Raw genomic sequence first — 14,656 nt, forward strand, 5'->3', positions numbered from 1 at the left:
TCACATATATATATAAAACAGAATATGCATGCAGGTTTTATAAAAAAAAATTAACAGCTTTGTCACATAATTTTTATAAATTTTCATCACTAACTCAGTTTATTTTTTTGTTAGGGTGAAAATTTATAAAAATTGTGTGACAAAACTATTAAAAAAATTATAAAAACTGCATGTTCTATTTTATATATATATATGACAAAATTAACTAAAAAAGAAATTAAAAAGAGTTTGAGTAAATTGCCAAAATCATCACTGAGGTTTTACATTTGCCAATTTCATCCAAATATCCTTCAACTTAACAGAAAAAGTAAATTGAGTTAGTGGTTTGGATGAAAATGGCAAAAAATGCCAAAAGTGAAGGCCAGTTTGGCACAAAAAAACCTCATTTTGGATGAAACTAGCAAACACGCCTAAACCTCACAGACGATTTTGGCAATTTACTCTAAAAATACAATAAAGTTACTGTGTATAAACGCCGCTTTTTAACATTTACAATAATATGCTTTCTTTAGTTTTTTATTTAAAAAAACATAAACCACAAAGTCTTTAAACTAACTTTTCTAGGCTTACGATAATGTTAGTTGGAATTTTGTGACAGACTTTATGACTCAAATGGGGTTTCCTAGTCTATGGTGCACTTGGATTCATGGAGTTTTGGCGTCCGCTAGATCGCCGGTCCTCGTAAATAGTGCGCCTACTTTCGAGCTCCAATGCAGTAAAGGTATGCGTCAAGGCGACCCCCTATCCCTTTTTTATTTTTAATTGTTATGGAAAACTTGTCTTGTATGTTGGAGAAAGCGAGGGAAGAGGGAACGATAAAAGGTATTCAAACGCCAAACAATGGCCCGACTATTACTAATGTGATGAGGATTCTAAGGGTGTTTTATATGTGCTAGGGGCTGAAAATCAGCCTTAATAAATCTAATCTATACGGTATTGGAGTGGATATCAAGGAAGTGAAAGATAAAGCTACGATGATGGGGTGTCAAGAAGGGACAACTCCATTCAAGTATCTCGGTTTGTTGGTTGGAGATAGCATAAACCGGATAAACAATTGGAAACCGGTGTTTGATATTTTTGAAGCTAGACACTCGTCGTGGAAGGCTAACACTCTTTCTATTGGAGGAAGTATTACGCTTATTAAGTTCGTTCTTAAAAGTCTCCTAAATTATTATTTTTCTTTATATAGGGCTCCCTCGAAAGTGATTGACGGGTTGGAGAAACTTATTCGAAGATTTCTATGGAGGGGTACGGGGGATAGTGGTAAGATGCATTGAGTGGCCGATTGATAGAGAGGAAGGGGGCCTCGGGTTGAGTAAACTTAAAAATATAAATGTGGTGTTTCTCGCCAAATGGGGTTGGCGGTTAAAGAACGATAAAAATCAACTTTGGGTTAAAGTGATAAGAGGCAATCCATACAAGTAGAGGAACCTGGGATTTTCTGCCTTCGAGAAAAAGCATCAACGGCATTTGGAATAATATAGTTAAGTCTTCGCTAGAACCATTATTAAAGAGACTCCTCTTAGGAATTTTTTCAAAGGGAGTTAGGTGATGGTTGCGATATTTCCTTTTGGATTGACCCGTGGATTCACAATGAATCGTTAAAAGATATCTTCCCAAACATCTTCCGGCTTGAGGCGAACAAACGATGTAAAGTGGCAGATAGAATAAAATCGGTTAACGGGGAAAGGATTACTGAATGGAACTGGCTAAGAGGGATTAGTTCATTCGCTGAAGTCTCGGAGTTTAACTGGCTATTGAGATCGTTAGAAGCGGCTGCGGTTTCAACACAGAAACATAGGTGCTGGCTATGGACCGGTAATGATGATAAAAGTTTTTCTATCAGAGCGGTAAAAAGGCTGCTCGCCAAAGGAACTGATCACAACAGCAATTTTGTCATGAACTGGAGTAAACATGTTCCTCTTAAGTGTAATGTTTTTGCTTGGAGAGCAGAAATGGGTCGGATTCCAATGGCAGTTGCTTTATTTACAACACCGGAACATTGTTGTCGAAGACGTTTCCTGTAAGCTTTGTAATGAGGGTGAGGAATCGGTTTCGCACATGTTCTCTTCTTGCATTATCGCTACAAGGGTTTGGCAACATGTTTGGGTGTGGTGCAAGGTGGCGTCGTTTTGTTACGACGTCCTTTAGAGAGCTTCTGGAACTGTACAATAAAGTCGGTCTCAAAGGGGGAGCTAAAGAAGTGTTCGAAGTTATAGTGAAGGTGAGTTGTTGGTGCATTTGGCGTGCAACGAATAAACTTAAATTTGAGAACAAGCAAGTGAAAACGGAAGATATTATCAGTGATTTGAAGGCTATCAGATTCCTATGGTTTTGTAATAGATCTAAATTTAGGAACATTACGTGGTCCGAGTGGTGTAACTTTGTAATTATGTAGGTTGTAGCGATTTGGTTGTGGTGGCCGCCCCGTTTCGTGGGTTGGTTGTTGTTTTAATTGAAGTTTAAGTTTCAAAAAAATAAAAAATAAAAAGTTTCTAAACTCACGTACCTGTGACTTGTTAACTTTTAACTTGCAATAAATCAAATGATGTCATGAATAAACTAAAAATAAAAAATAGTGTAACCCAAGTAAAACTCGAAATCAGCTATAATGACATCACCCACCATCTAGCGAAACTAGCAACAAAAAACAAAATATAGCTAGGGAAGCAAACTTGATACACAACTCATTTTAACTTGAGCCCATTTGATCCAAACCGGTTTTGACCCATTACACAACACGACCCGCCCTACTTGTTTTGCTAACCTTACCATCTTACAGTGATAATCTAGCTTTATAACAGTTCAGTTTATAAATTATGTACAACAAATAATGTGGAACTTTATACAACTTGAGAATATTCAAGAAAAGCAAGATATGAACACATAATAATAATATCTACAAAAACTCCATTAGAATATGAAGCGGGGCTGGTCTCAACAACAATTATAAACAAACCATTTGAATGACCTGTGACACGGGCAATCTCCACTGCAGGCAAGAGCAAAATCACACTAGCTTCCCACTGAGTCATCACATCCCATCTAAACAAGCTTGCCATGTCCTTGGGGTGCTCGTTCATTCGTCTTGTTTCTTGCTAAACAAGTTAGCTAGTTAGTTTCACACTTCACGGATTTAAAGATATAACCTATTGAATGTTATTTAACGTCTCTCGGGCTGAGTTGTGCCTAGGTATTTATCCATTGAATCTTTCTTGTGCTCTGGATCAAGGCTGTAGAAAACAAGTCTTAATTCTTTTACTGTTGCGAAGTTTATTGTTATATTAACAGAAAGATAGAAACCAACCTATTTCTGGCACCGAGAAGAGCAGAGTGAACCGCTCGCGCAGCGGCTGAAGCAGGAGCTATGGCAGCTCCAGGAACCGCCTGAACAGCAGTGGACAAAGCAGACCCTACACCGGCCCCACGTTGATATTTTTTCAGAGGCGTTTGGACCAAAGCAGAAGCCGATTTTCCTATGCCGTCACTCATGGTCTCAAAAGCCTGTCATCAAGCAGATCAAGTCACAACCATTTTCTACACAAAAAATAAAAATATATATATTCGTTATTGACTGATTACCTGTTGTATTCCTTGACGAGCATTTTTAGGCTGGACGGATCTTGTATTATTAGGGTTTACTCGGGTTTGTGTAGGTGAGGATGGTGGACTGGTTGAAATTATGTCCTCTGCTTGAACAAGAATAGCGTGGGCCCCAGCTGCCAAATGCGCTCCAAGTCCAATAGCCTCTAGTGACACACTTCTCAAAAACGCAATTGTACCTGGTCAAAGTTTCATTATTCAAAATGAAATCATAAAACAAATATATAAAAAAACTAGATGGCTTTATGTTTTTAATATATTTATTAATTACCTCTTTGTATACCCTTGACTATTCTGCGATCTTTCTTATAGCTTTTCACCGGTATAGAAACTAACTTTGCCGCACTAGAACCGACAGCAACCACTGACCGAATTGGAGGAAGGCCTTTCAACAGTTTATGAATCTGTAAACCGTACAACCATAAGATTATTCATTTATATAATTAATGTATATGTGGTACTTTAGCCAAGAATAGTATTTGTATATTCAATATTGATTGTGCGTATACAAGTATATTACACTTGGACACCTTCTAAATATTACATTAATATAACTAGTCTAATAGTTAGGCCCGTAAACGACCCGAACGAACACGAACATAGGAACATGGGCATGTTCGTGTTCGTTCATCTAACTTTAACCGAACAATACGAACATATAATCAAACAAATTTTTTTGTCCGTGTTCGTTTACGTTCGTTCGTTTAAAACCTAAACGAACAGTTCATGAACATAACGAACATAAACAAACAAACTTAAATGAACATAACTTAACAAACATAAAACAACACAAATGAACATAAACGACCAAACATAAAGTAGCTTTTTTATATGTATTATTAATTAATTATTATGATAAATTCTATTGAAAAGCCCATTTTTATTACTGGAAAGCCAAATTATCAATTAGTTTCAAGTATTTTATGCTTATATTCAAATAAATATAACTCCATATGTATTTATTAAAATAAAAAACGAACAAACATAAACTAACATAAATGAACGAACATAAACGGACGTTCACGAACATAAATGAACGAACAACACGTGTGTTCATGTTCGCCCGTTTAATTAAATAAACGAACATAAACGAACTTCCCGCCGTACAAGTTCAGGAGCGTTCGGTTCGTTTACGGGCCTACTAATAATGGTGTATAATAGTACCTGATTCTGAGAAATATCTTCCAACCACTCGCCAACAATTGTCTCGCATACACTGCTCCAACCGTAAACACCGATAGCTTCAACATGTTTCAGTTTTAACTCTACCCCCTGGAGAAGTAAGTATTTAAAATGGTTACTTGTTGGCTTGTTTGTTATTGAGGTTTATTTAAATTTGTATGGTTTGGATAGAAAGCAAGAATATTATTACCTTCCATTGAAATAGATTAACAAGTTCTACAAACTTCCCATGGCCTAATGCAGCTAAGTCAACATGAGACGGAATGTAGTCAACCCGAACGACGACAGGTGATATGCTAAACTTCTGAAAAAAGGGAAGTAATGCTTCCTCTATGATATCGGGTTCGGGTATATCTTGAGAGTGATCAGATGATGAGTTTTTTGCTCCAAAGAAGTTGATTAGGAATTCAAGATGACTCTGATGAAGATGCAAACGCATAGGAAGCACTGCGATTTGTAACCTGAAAACACTCGAGATGTTACCACGAAATCATAAATCAATAGAAAATACGAAGAACGGATACACATATAATGATATCAACCTACCGATACTCCTCAAGAGGGATTGAAGGATGCGGTCTAACGGATTCTAAATCTAGCTTCAACGCTCTAGAACGTGATTCTCGAGGCCGGTTTTTCGATTGATAATAGCCAAGAACCTGAAAAAAGTATTTAAAAATAAATAAAAATTGCTCATACAAAATGCAAAATAATTAAGATTCTTGATTCTTGCTGACCTGTATCCAGGGTGCACCTTTGCTGACATCGTTAAGAGAAAAATCTTGAACCGAAAGTGAGATCTTCGAAACGCATATTTCACCGTCAGGGTATATATTACAACGAAGGCCCATTTTCGACAGTGCAAACTCTAACCCAACAGCTTTATTCCTTGTATATTCCCAATCGGAACCAGCGTAAAGTGTCCACCGTACATCAATATTTTTTAAAACCACGAGACCTTTAACTTTTACGTTCTCAGTCTGTGTGACAAAATCTCTGTTTCCAACAAGTTTGGAATTGTTTTTTTCACCGATACTTGCAACATGGTCCTCGACAATGTTGAACAGTGAATCACCGTACCATCCACTTCCATCTTGAGGTTCTAGATCCATAGAAGTTGCTGATTTGGGGCTCTGTGATTGGTTGTTTAAAGATGGTTCGGTTAACAGTTGGAAATCAGATAAGAAATACCCGTCTATGAACTCCGGAAAGATAGAACGTGAAGACGAGGTTTCATTATTTTCCGATCCAGATACGGGAATGGACACTTTAACAGATGACTTGCGCGGCAAGTTAAACGCTCCTTCGGATATTTCATCCATTAAGTTGACCGTATAAGTTTCTTGATTCGTGTCTGAACTTGATGACGTGGAATGTTTACTCGCTGCCAGCCGGATATTATGATTATCCCACCGAGTCTGCAAATGCACGATCGACTCTTCAACATCGGGAGCCAAAATCTCCTGGATTTGAGCGGCAAGACGTGCAAGTCCAAAAGTGGAATCTTGACAAGTTTCTAGAACAACGTGAGACTCCGAACATTCTACCTCCCATTCATGACCGTTCTTACAATCCATTCGTAACACCGCTTCGACATGCGTTTCTCCCGCAACTTTTACGTACCCGCTTTTTCTAAGAGTTTGCTCGTTGTAGCACCCGTTAAGATTCTTGATCCCTGATTCTTCGCAAAGCAGCAAACCGACATCATGAGCTTTGATTTCGTAATCCGTCTCAAACACGTTTGAAAGTTTTAAACTAGATGCCGCTAAAAGACCACCAACACATTGTTCTTGAGAAGAATCTTTGTTACTCGAGTACGGTTCGTAACTCAAACCAATATCGATCAAATTAAGAACAAACGAAGACCCCGAACTTCTAGAATCTTCGTTCTTTGAAGAACCAGAACCGTCATCTCCTTGGTTACTTGTGGTTGAAGCAAGACTAAAAAACGATACAATGGTAGCGAACCAATCCAACCGACACCCTACAGCAACAATAGTAGCACATTTAATATTTACAGATACTTGACTCACGCACGTATTTGGGTCCCACATGTGTATGATATCGGACCCCGGAAACCGAGATGACAATATATTCGAACCGTCACCGTTCCCACGTCCCCTGGTTGATTTGTCGCATGAGATAAGAAGAAACCATTTACCAGGAACTCCGGTAACGGACCCGTGTAGATCACCCTCACCGTGGGCCACCCAAAGAAAGTTAGCACCCGAAATTCCACCTGTATTTGATACAGTCAGCACCTCGAATTTATCAACTTTTAATCGTAAATTACACCAAGATCCCGGAAGCTCATTCTGAATTGAGCCTTTAACGTTCTCCACCGGTGATACACTAACGGAAACCTCAACAAAATCACATTCGACGATAATTGACGATTGAGATGCATGATTCTCCGTAGTGGGCCCAGTGGCAACAGGATCGGAATAATCGGATGATATACACGATAACCAATCAGTGACCTGATGTAAATGATCAAATAGAGTTTGATATAACGAACGATCCAGATTGATAGTGACGGGTGCGAGATTCACATGAAAGAGAAACGAAGAGCTCGAAACTAACTCTTCGCGTGTTCGGTAATTAAAGTCTTCCAGATCCTTAGTGGTAGTTGTGTACGCAAATGCGTGGCTTTTTCCTTTGGCTTTATTATTATTTCTTCTAGCAGTACCGTCTAAATTAGCGACAACCTTAGCTCGTTTTGTAATCCATGAACCCGTAACCGCATTGTCTTGCCAAATCATACTGAAAACGGAAAGACGACCAGCGGTATCAGATACGGTTAAAACCCTTTCAGCGTGAGATTTCAACTTGGATTCTGTTGAAACGAAGTAAACCACAATATTTCCCACACTGAAATGCAAAGAACGTGAAATATTCACACGAAACTGATCCCGATCCCGAAACCGAACCTTCCTATCTTTTATAGCCGGTGGAGAAGAAAGATCGATAACAACAAACTTATTCCAAGATAAGTAGTTTTTATAATTTTCAATCTTTTCACACGGGAAACATAATATGATTCGTGCATCCATAAGAGAAATATTGCCTCTTACTGTTTCTTTACGTGAACCTTTTAAATTGTCGTCTGGAGATGAAGAACGGTCCCGTTTGCTATACCGTTTAGCGGAATTTTCAATTTCTTTAAAAAAATCCAAAACCGTGCTTATCAGTTGAAAATTTACCCAGAAAACGAGAGGCGGGAGATTTAACGAAAAAGATTTCGGCGACGATTTGACATCTTGTGAAACAGAAGGTGAGATGTATTTGAACCGAGTGACAGAAGAAACTTTGAGTAGCAAGACGTTCACAACGTTGTTACTGTAAATGCCTCTTTCTTGTCTTGGATGGGTGCTAAAACACACCGTGGGATCGTTTAACAAACCTAAAGGAGGACAAGCACGTGCAACTGTGTCTTGTTTGTTTCTTATCAGTAAAGCTTGATCGTTTAAACTTTCGTTTTGAAATTGCAGACCAGGGTTACTAAAACAATCTGATATTTCGATGTTGTTGACTGTTGCTTCGAAGTTTGACTCTTGAGGACAGACCTGTTGACCTTATCACATTATGAACTTAGTACGGACATAAAGATTGTCGTTTGGCAAGGTTTAAAAAGAGTAAAATGCCATTTTCGTCTGAGGTTTGGCCAGTTTTGAGAATTTCATCCAAAGGTTTGTTTTTCCGCATCTGAATCCAAAAGGTTTAAAATCTTGTCATTTTCATCCGGCTAGTTAACTCCATTCATTTTTCTCCGTTAAGTACTTAAGTCAGAAGTATTTCCGTCTTTTTTGTTAACTTAAAAGCCAATTCAGTCTTTTCACTTAAAGGGCAATACTTGTTAATTATGCTAAATGCTTGTGCATAAAGTGAAAAAGACCGAATTGTCCTTTAAGTTAACAAAAAAGACAAAATACCCCTGACTTAACGGATAAATATGAATGGAGTTAACGAGCCAGATGAAAATGACAAGATTTCAAACCTTTTGGATCCATACGCGAAAAAACAAACCTTTAGCCGAAATTCATAAAACTGACCAAACCTCGGGGACGAAAATGGCATTTTTACTCGTTTAAAAAAAATCTTGATTTGAAAATAAAAAACATTACCTGCAAGACAAGCTGCATGTCATGAAAATCTGCATTTATATAATGGACACATGAATTCTCGTCTTTCTTCTGGTCTTCATCCACAAACGAGAACAAGATGACGATCTGCATGATCCGTGCCTTGAGACTGGTTTCAACATGCTTCTGCTCTGCATCCAAATAAAATAAAAGAATCACATAATATAAGCTTTAAACCAAAATTATATAAATAAATCATAATATAGATATCACAAAAATTGTAAGGCGCGTACCGGAAGGGATATTAAGCGATCCAGATTCAAGATTTGATGCAGCAGTTATCGCACTAAAAACAGAACATGTCCAGTTCCACATCCCACTGCTACCCAATGCAGATTGTGAACTTCTCAATTCATCAAAGCATTCAAAGAATTGATCCACACTGTAAAAGCATTGTACCAACTACACTTTAGCAAAACCTATAACTATCGTGTAATTATACAAAACATAAAAATATAAGGATTAAAAGTATATAAACCTGGCCCCAAATTCTGATTCTTCGGTCTTTTGTTCTTGGTCGGTGCTGACTGGTGATGTCATCCAGTCTGATATTAGATGTGAACTTCGCAACAACGCATTTAAAACCGAATCTTTTTCAACCGGAGAATTTGAATCGAGTTTTTGAGTAGAAAACTCGAAAGAGCCTGATGTTGATGAGTAACCATGTGATGAAGACACACTATGGTATATAGATTCCATTTGTTTGTTTTGCATAAAACTCTTGTGATGTTTATCAAGTTCTTCAAAAACATGCATGAAATACATAACGCTTTTCATGGTACTCGGTTGTAATCTTAGTTCCAGAGGATCGATATTCACATCGGCGTCGAGTTTTCTGATATCTAAAGAACCGTTCTTCCATGGTATACTTAGTTTAATCGTCCCCGAAAATCCATCTTTTTCTCCTGTGATAACCGGTGTCGTCGCGTTACCATCTGGTCGAATAAACTCGAGTGATGCTGAATCAAATTTCACAAAATTTGTAAGTCGACTTAGCCCGAGAATACCGTCAACCGTCTGTTTACTTTTACAGTCAACATCTTCCGAAATTCCGGTCCCGCATTCCATTTCACCGATCCTCAAAACCAAAGTCCTAGAACACCCTTTCCCTTCTGGTTCGTCCGGCAGATCTAACGCAACAATTAGTTTTTTAACCTTAACATGAAAGCTCGTTAACAACCATTTCACCATCTTAGCGATGGTTTTAACACCTTCATGGATATCAACCGAACTAGTTACCATCGTACTGTTAACCGCTTCATATCCAGGCGTCACGAAGTCATGGCCCGTATAGACATCACTCTCTTGACCCGAAGTAGACGCTTCATTTACAACTTGTGAACTCTTTTTCTCACCCGGTGCAAGTACAACCTCGAGTTCTTCCAACTCTATCTCACAATTCCTATTCTTCCATGGAAGTTTAACCGTCAAAGCCCCTATAGATCCTTCTTTCACAACCAAAATCGCTGATTCACCAAACTGCAAAACACAATTGCAAATGTATCAAATACTGCACATCAGCATATCTAATCTAAACCTAGTATATCACTAACTAGTCACGCCACGTGTCACAATTACGCCAGCTCAATATTCTTTCCCGCTTCTCTTATTTCACTCATTCTCTTATCTCAAAACATCTTTTCATAATTCTTATATTCTCATTACTAACTATTTAATATTTATTTTATTCAACGCGTCTGATACACGAGTTTATATAGTTGTTAATATGTTCAATTCTATGCAGATCGGTGATATATCGGTTATATCGATCATATCGGTCCCTTGGTAAAAATATCGGTCAAAATATCGGTACCGATAATATCGCCGATATTTGAACCGATATATCACTGAATTATCAGTGTTAAATTGCTATATATATAAATTCTACATTATATTAAAATTACCGATATCTCCCCGAGATAACCTATATCTCAAATATCGGCCCTTGACCGATATCCGATATTTTACCGCATTAACTGAATAGGTTCAATTATGATCAAAACCTCAAAATATCATTTCATAACTTCTAAACTTTCATTATTAACTATTTAATATTTCCTTTATTCAACGCGTCTAATACACGAGTTTATAACAATCTAGTTGTAATATCAATATGTTCAACTATGATCAAAACCACTTTATACTCACAAATTGAAGTTCATAACCTAAATATCATAACAGAATAACAGATTCTAAACTAACTATCTAACCACAATCTCAAAACCCTAAATCAAAAAACACAAAAAACAAAAGCAAAAAAAAAACAAACCTTCTGATTAATAAAATCAACGTTAAGTGCAAGATCAGAGAGCTGAATCGTGCCGTTACTAAGTTGAACATCAAGCTGATCAAGATCGATATCGCCAATAATAAGTTGCCCTAATTTCTTCTTCAACAAGAACTTGCAAATCTTCTTAACGGCCAATCGGGAGAAGATGGCTTCGGCCGATTTAGCGAAGTTCCAGGGGAACATGGTTTATAGAGATTGAGAATTGAGGGTTTGAGTGGGGGAATTAGGGTTAGGGTTTTGGAAATTGGGGATTTTGAGAAAGACGAAAGGTTCGGCGTCCATCCAAACAGGAAGACAAAGAAAGATGAATAATAATGATTGAAAAGAAAGATATGGAAAAGGTTTTGAATAATAATGTTTTGAATGAAACTTGCAAGTTTGTTTTCTAGGAATCTTTTGTGAATAATTTAGATTAGATTAGATATTTTTATTTATAAAAATAGTCCCTTGAAAATGTAGGTTTTGTCTTTTGTGAAAAGGTTAGTGTGAGGCTTGTAGTGTTGGATTCATCGTTTTCGGTTGAGTCTTTGATTCCAGTTTGATGGGTGTTGGATTCATCGTTTTCAGTTGAGCTTTTTATTCCGGTTTGATGGTTTAGACGAAGAGCGTCTCTAACTGGCCGGTTATTTGTAAAACTAGCTGATTAGGTAGAACCGGGCTGATGTTTTCACTTGTCTTCGGTTTGGTCGTGAAAACAATAAGAAAAAACATAATCCCTTACTAAAAAACGATTAAAAAACTTGATTGTGTCAAGGCCTTTTTTGTTTTATACTTTGTTTACATTGTTAACAAAATATTGAGTCTGAAGTAGTAAAGTTAATTATACAGTTGCTCATTATGGTTGGTGAAAAATAACAAAGTTTGATATTAAGAGCTTAAAGTAACAAAATGGTGTATTAACTTTTGATTTTGTAATATTCTAGAGTATTAAGGGTAACTGAAAAACCATATGGACCTACCGCGTAATTAACTCATATCATGTAAAACACAAATTTTCTTTCTCTTTTATTGTCTAACTAATGTCTTTAACCTATTTAACCGGATTACATGGTGAAAAAATCTATATATTATAAAAGACTCTATCTACATAACGACGCATTTTTATCTAAGTTTTATTGTGTGAAATTGATCAGAGCTCACAACGTATTTTTATCGACGTTTCGTTGTGTGAAACGGAGCCGAATTTACAACGTATTTTTTTTATCTACGTCTCATTATGTAAAATCGAGCCGAACCCACGAAGTATTTTTTCTATCTATGTTTTGTTGTGTGAAAAGTTATATATTCTAAAATATTTTATCTACGTCACCACATATTTTTTATTCTACGTTTCGTTGTGTGAAAAATTACATATTCTAAAAGTTTTATGTATGTCATGACGATTTCAATATTTGTTTTTCGTTGTGTAAAACCGAGTTGAACTCACAATGTATTTTTTATTCTACGTTTTGTTATGTGAAAAGTTAAATATTTCTAAAAGAATTTATCTACGTCATGACATACTTTTTTATCTACGTTTCGTTGTGTGAAACAAAGCCAAACTCACGACGTATTTTTATATCTACATTTCGTTCTATGAAAAGTTATATATTATAAAAGAATTTATCTAGGTCACAACATATTTTTATCTAAATTTCGTTATGTAAAACCGAGCCAAAATCACGACGTATTTTTTATCTACGTTTCGTTATGTGCAATCAAGCCAAACTTACCATTTCCAAAAATATTTAGTTAAATAATTAAGAAAAGTGTCAAGTGGTTTCTCAAAAATAACAAAGTTGATACTAAGATGTGAAACAACAAAAGTAACCTCACTAATCAGTTAGTTTTTAACTAATGTGAGCGTTAATACTCTAAAATGTTGCAAAATCAAAAATTAATACTCTGAATTATTACTTTAAACTATTAGTACTCAACCTTGTTACTTTTCACAAACTATAAAGACTAAACATATAATTAACTAGGTGTACTAAAATATTCAGTAAAAGAGATTTTGAAAGAAAAAATAAATAAATTTATACATTTGGAAAATTTGGTCAGGGACATAATCAACAAACACCAAATAAAGCGATCCAAGACCAGTTGTAAATTTTAAAGAGGAGGTTAAGGAAAATGGTTATTAAAACAAGCCTACTTTAAAAAGAATTATTGTGGTGAATCATATTTCTTTTTACTTTAACATTCCATGTGTTATCCCCATAAGCTAAAAAGAAATGAAAAACAACTATGATACCCTATATGACTATAAAGCCTTTTACGAGGCGTTATGCGATAAGTGGTAAAACGTGTAAGAGAAGTGCTTTATGAGGCTTTATATAACTTGAGTGTGTAGTGGAGATATATATGTATGGGGCTTAATATATGTATATATATATGTGTGTGAGTGGGCTTTATATAACTCCTCCCTCTCAAGAAAAATCACGCCGCGATGTCCATAGTGCCTGCAAGAAAAATCACCCCCGTAGTGGTGTGGGGCGGCGCTATGGGGCGCTATAGCCCTTCTCCCCATGATATAAAGCCCCATTACACATGCTCTAAGACCATGTGTAGTGGTGAACAAACATAATGCCCCCACCATGGGGCATTATCCGACACGTGGCATCCTAGTCAGCGTTGGGGCATTATAGCAAAAGTGACGTAGTGGGGCATTATGCCAATAACCCCCATTCAATCATTAAAAAAAAAAGAAAAAAGAAACCAAAAGTGGCGTACACAATCACATGCAAAAAGTGGAGTTGTCAGGCCACTTGGTCCCTTTCCATTGGTCAGTCAAAGTTCTCATATCCATCCAAGTTGTTGTTTGGGCGTTTTGAATAAAACGCCGGAACCCTTTTTTTTCAAAAATTTTGTAAAATAACGCCCCATGTAATGGTAGTGGGGGCGTTTTAGGGCGTTATTTTTCAATTTTTTTTAAAAATCACGCCCTACTACGGATGGTCTAAGGGTGTTATCACCATACTCAGTAAATCCCACCAATAGCAAAGCTAAGGTAGGGTCTGAAGAGGGTAAGATGTAGACAGCCTTAACTCTACTCTGTAGGAATATAGGGGTTGTTTTCAGTGAGACCCTTACACATGCTCTAAGGGTGTAAGGACAATTTTACAAATATTAAAAATTTATTGAATTTTAGTTTACAAGAAGTCTCGAATCTTGATGTTAGATTTGGCTAGTTTAGAGGGAATCTATTGCTAATAGCGGTAGGGTTGTTGATTAATATTAAAATCTTTGTACAATTTACGTCACTTATCTAAATTTATTTATGCTGACGATGTTATAGTTATAGTGGTTTTGTAAAATAAGTTAATAATTAAGATTTAATATTTAAATCACGTTGCGTAGCCAGTAGGCTTACAAAATTTAAAACTTATCACAATCAAGTGGAATTGTGGATAGTAGTGGATAATATTTCTCTTTTTCGGCATGGCTATATGATAACTTT

The 14,656-nt window shown here is 36.5% G+C and overlaps 1 protein-coding gene across 1 annotated transcript; it reads right to left on the bottom strand.

The window, feature by feature from the left end:
• Positions 1–2,776: 2,776 nt before the first annotated feature.
• On the bottom strand, positions 2,777–11,551 carry LOC110929389 (autophagy-related protein 2). Its single transcript, XM_022172544.2, has 12 exons — positions 11,197–11,551; positions 9,406–10,406; positions 9,161–9,309; positions 8,910–9,058; positions 5,523–8,351; positions 5,332–5,444; positions 4,976–5,246; positions 4,768–4,875; positions 3,875–4,007; positions 3,583–3,782; positions 3,308–3,504; positions 2,777–3,233 (listed from the first exon to the last, which is right to left on the bottom strand). The coding sequence occupies exons 1-12, from the start codon at positions 11,398–11,400 to the stop codon at positions 3,164–3,166; spliced, it is 5,424 nt and encodes a 1,807-aa protein (XP_022028236.1). The 5' UTR covers positions 11,401–11,551; the 3' UTR covers positions 2,777–3,163.
• Positions 11,552–14,656: the final 3,105 nt, after the last annotated feature.

This window comes from Helianthus annuus, chromosome 3 (assembly GCF_002127325.2).
Source record: "Helianthus annuus cultivar XRQ/B chromosome 3, HanXRQr2.0-SUNRISE, whole genome shotgun sequence".
Lineage (NCBI taxonomy): Eukaryota > Viridiplantae > Streptophyta > Magnoliopsida > Asterales > Asteraceae > Helianthus > Helianthus annuus.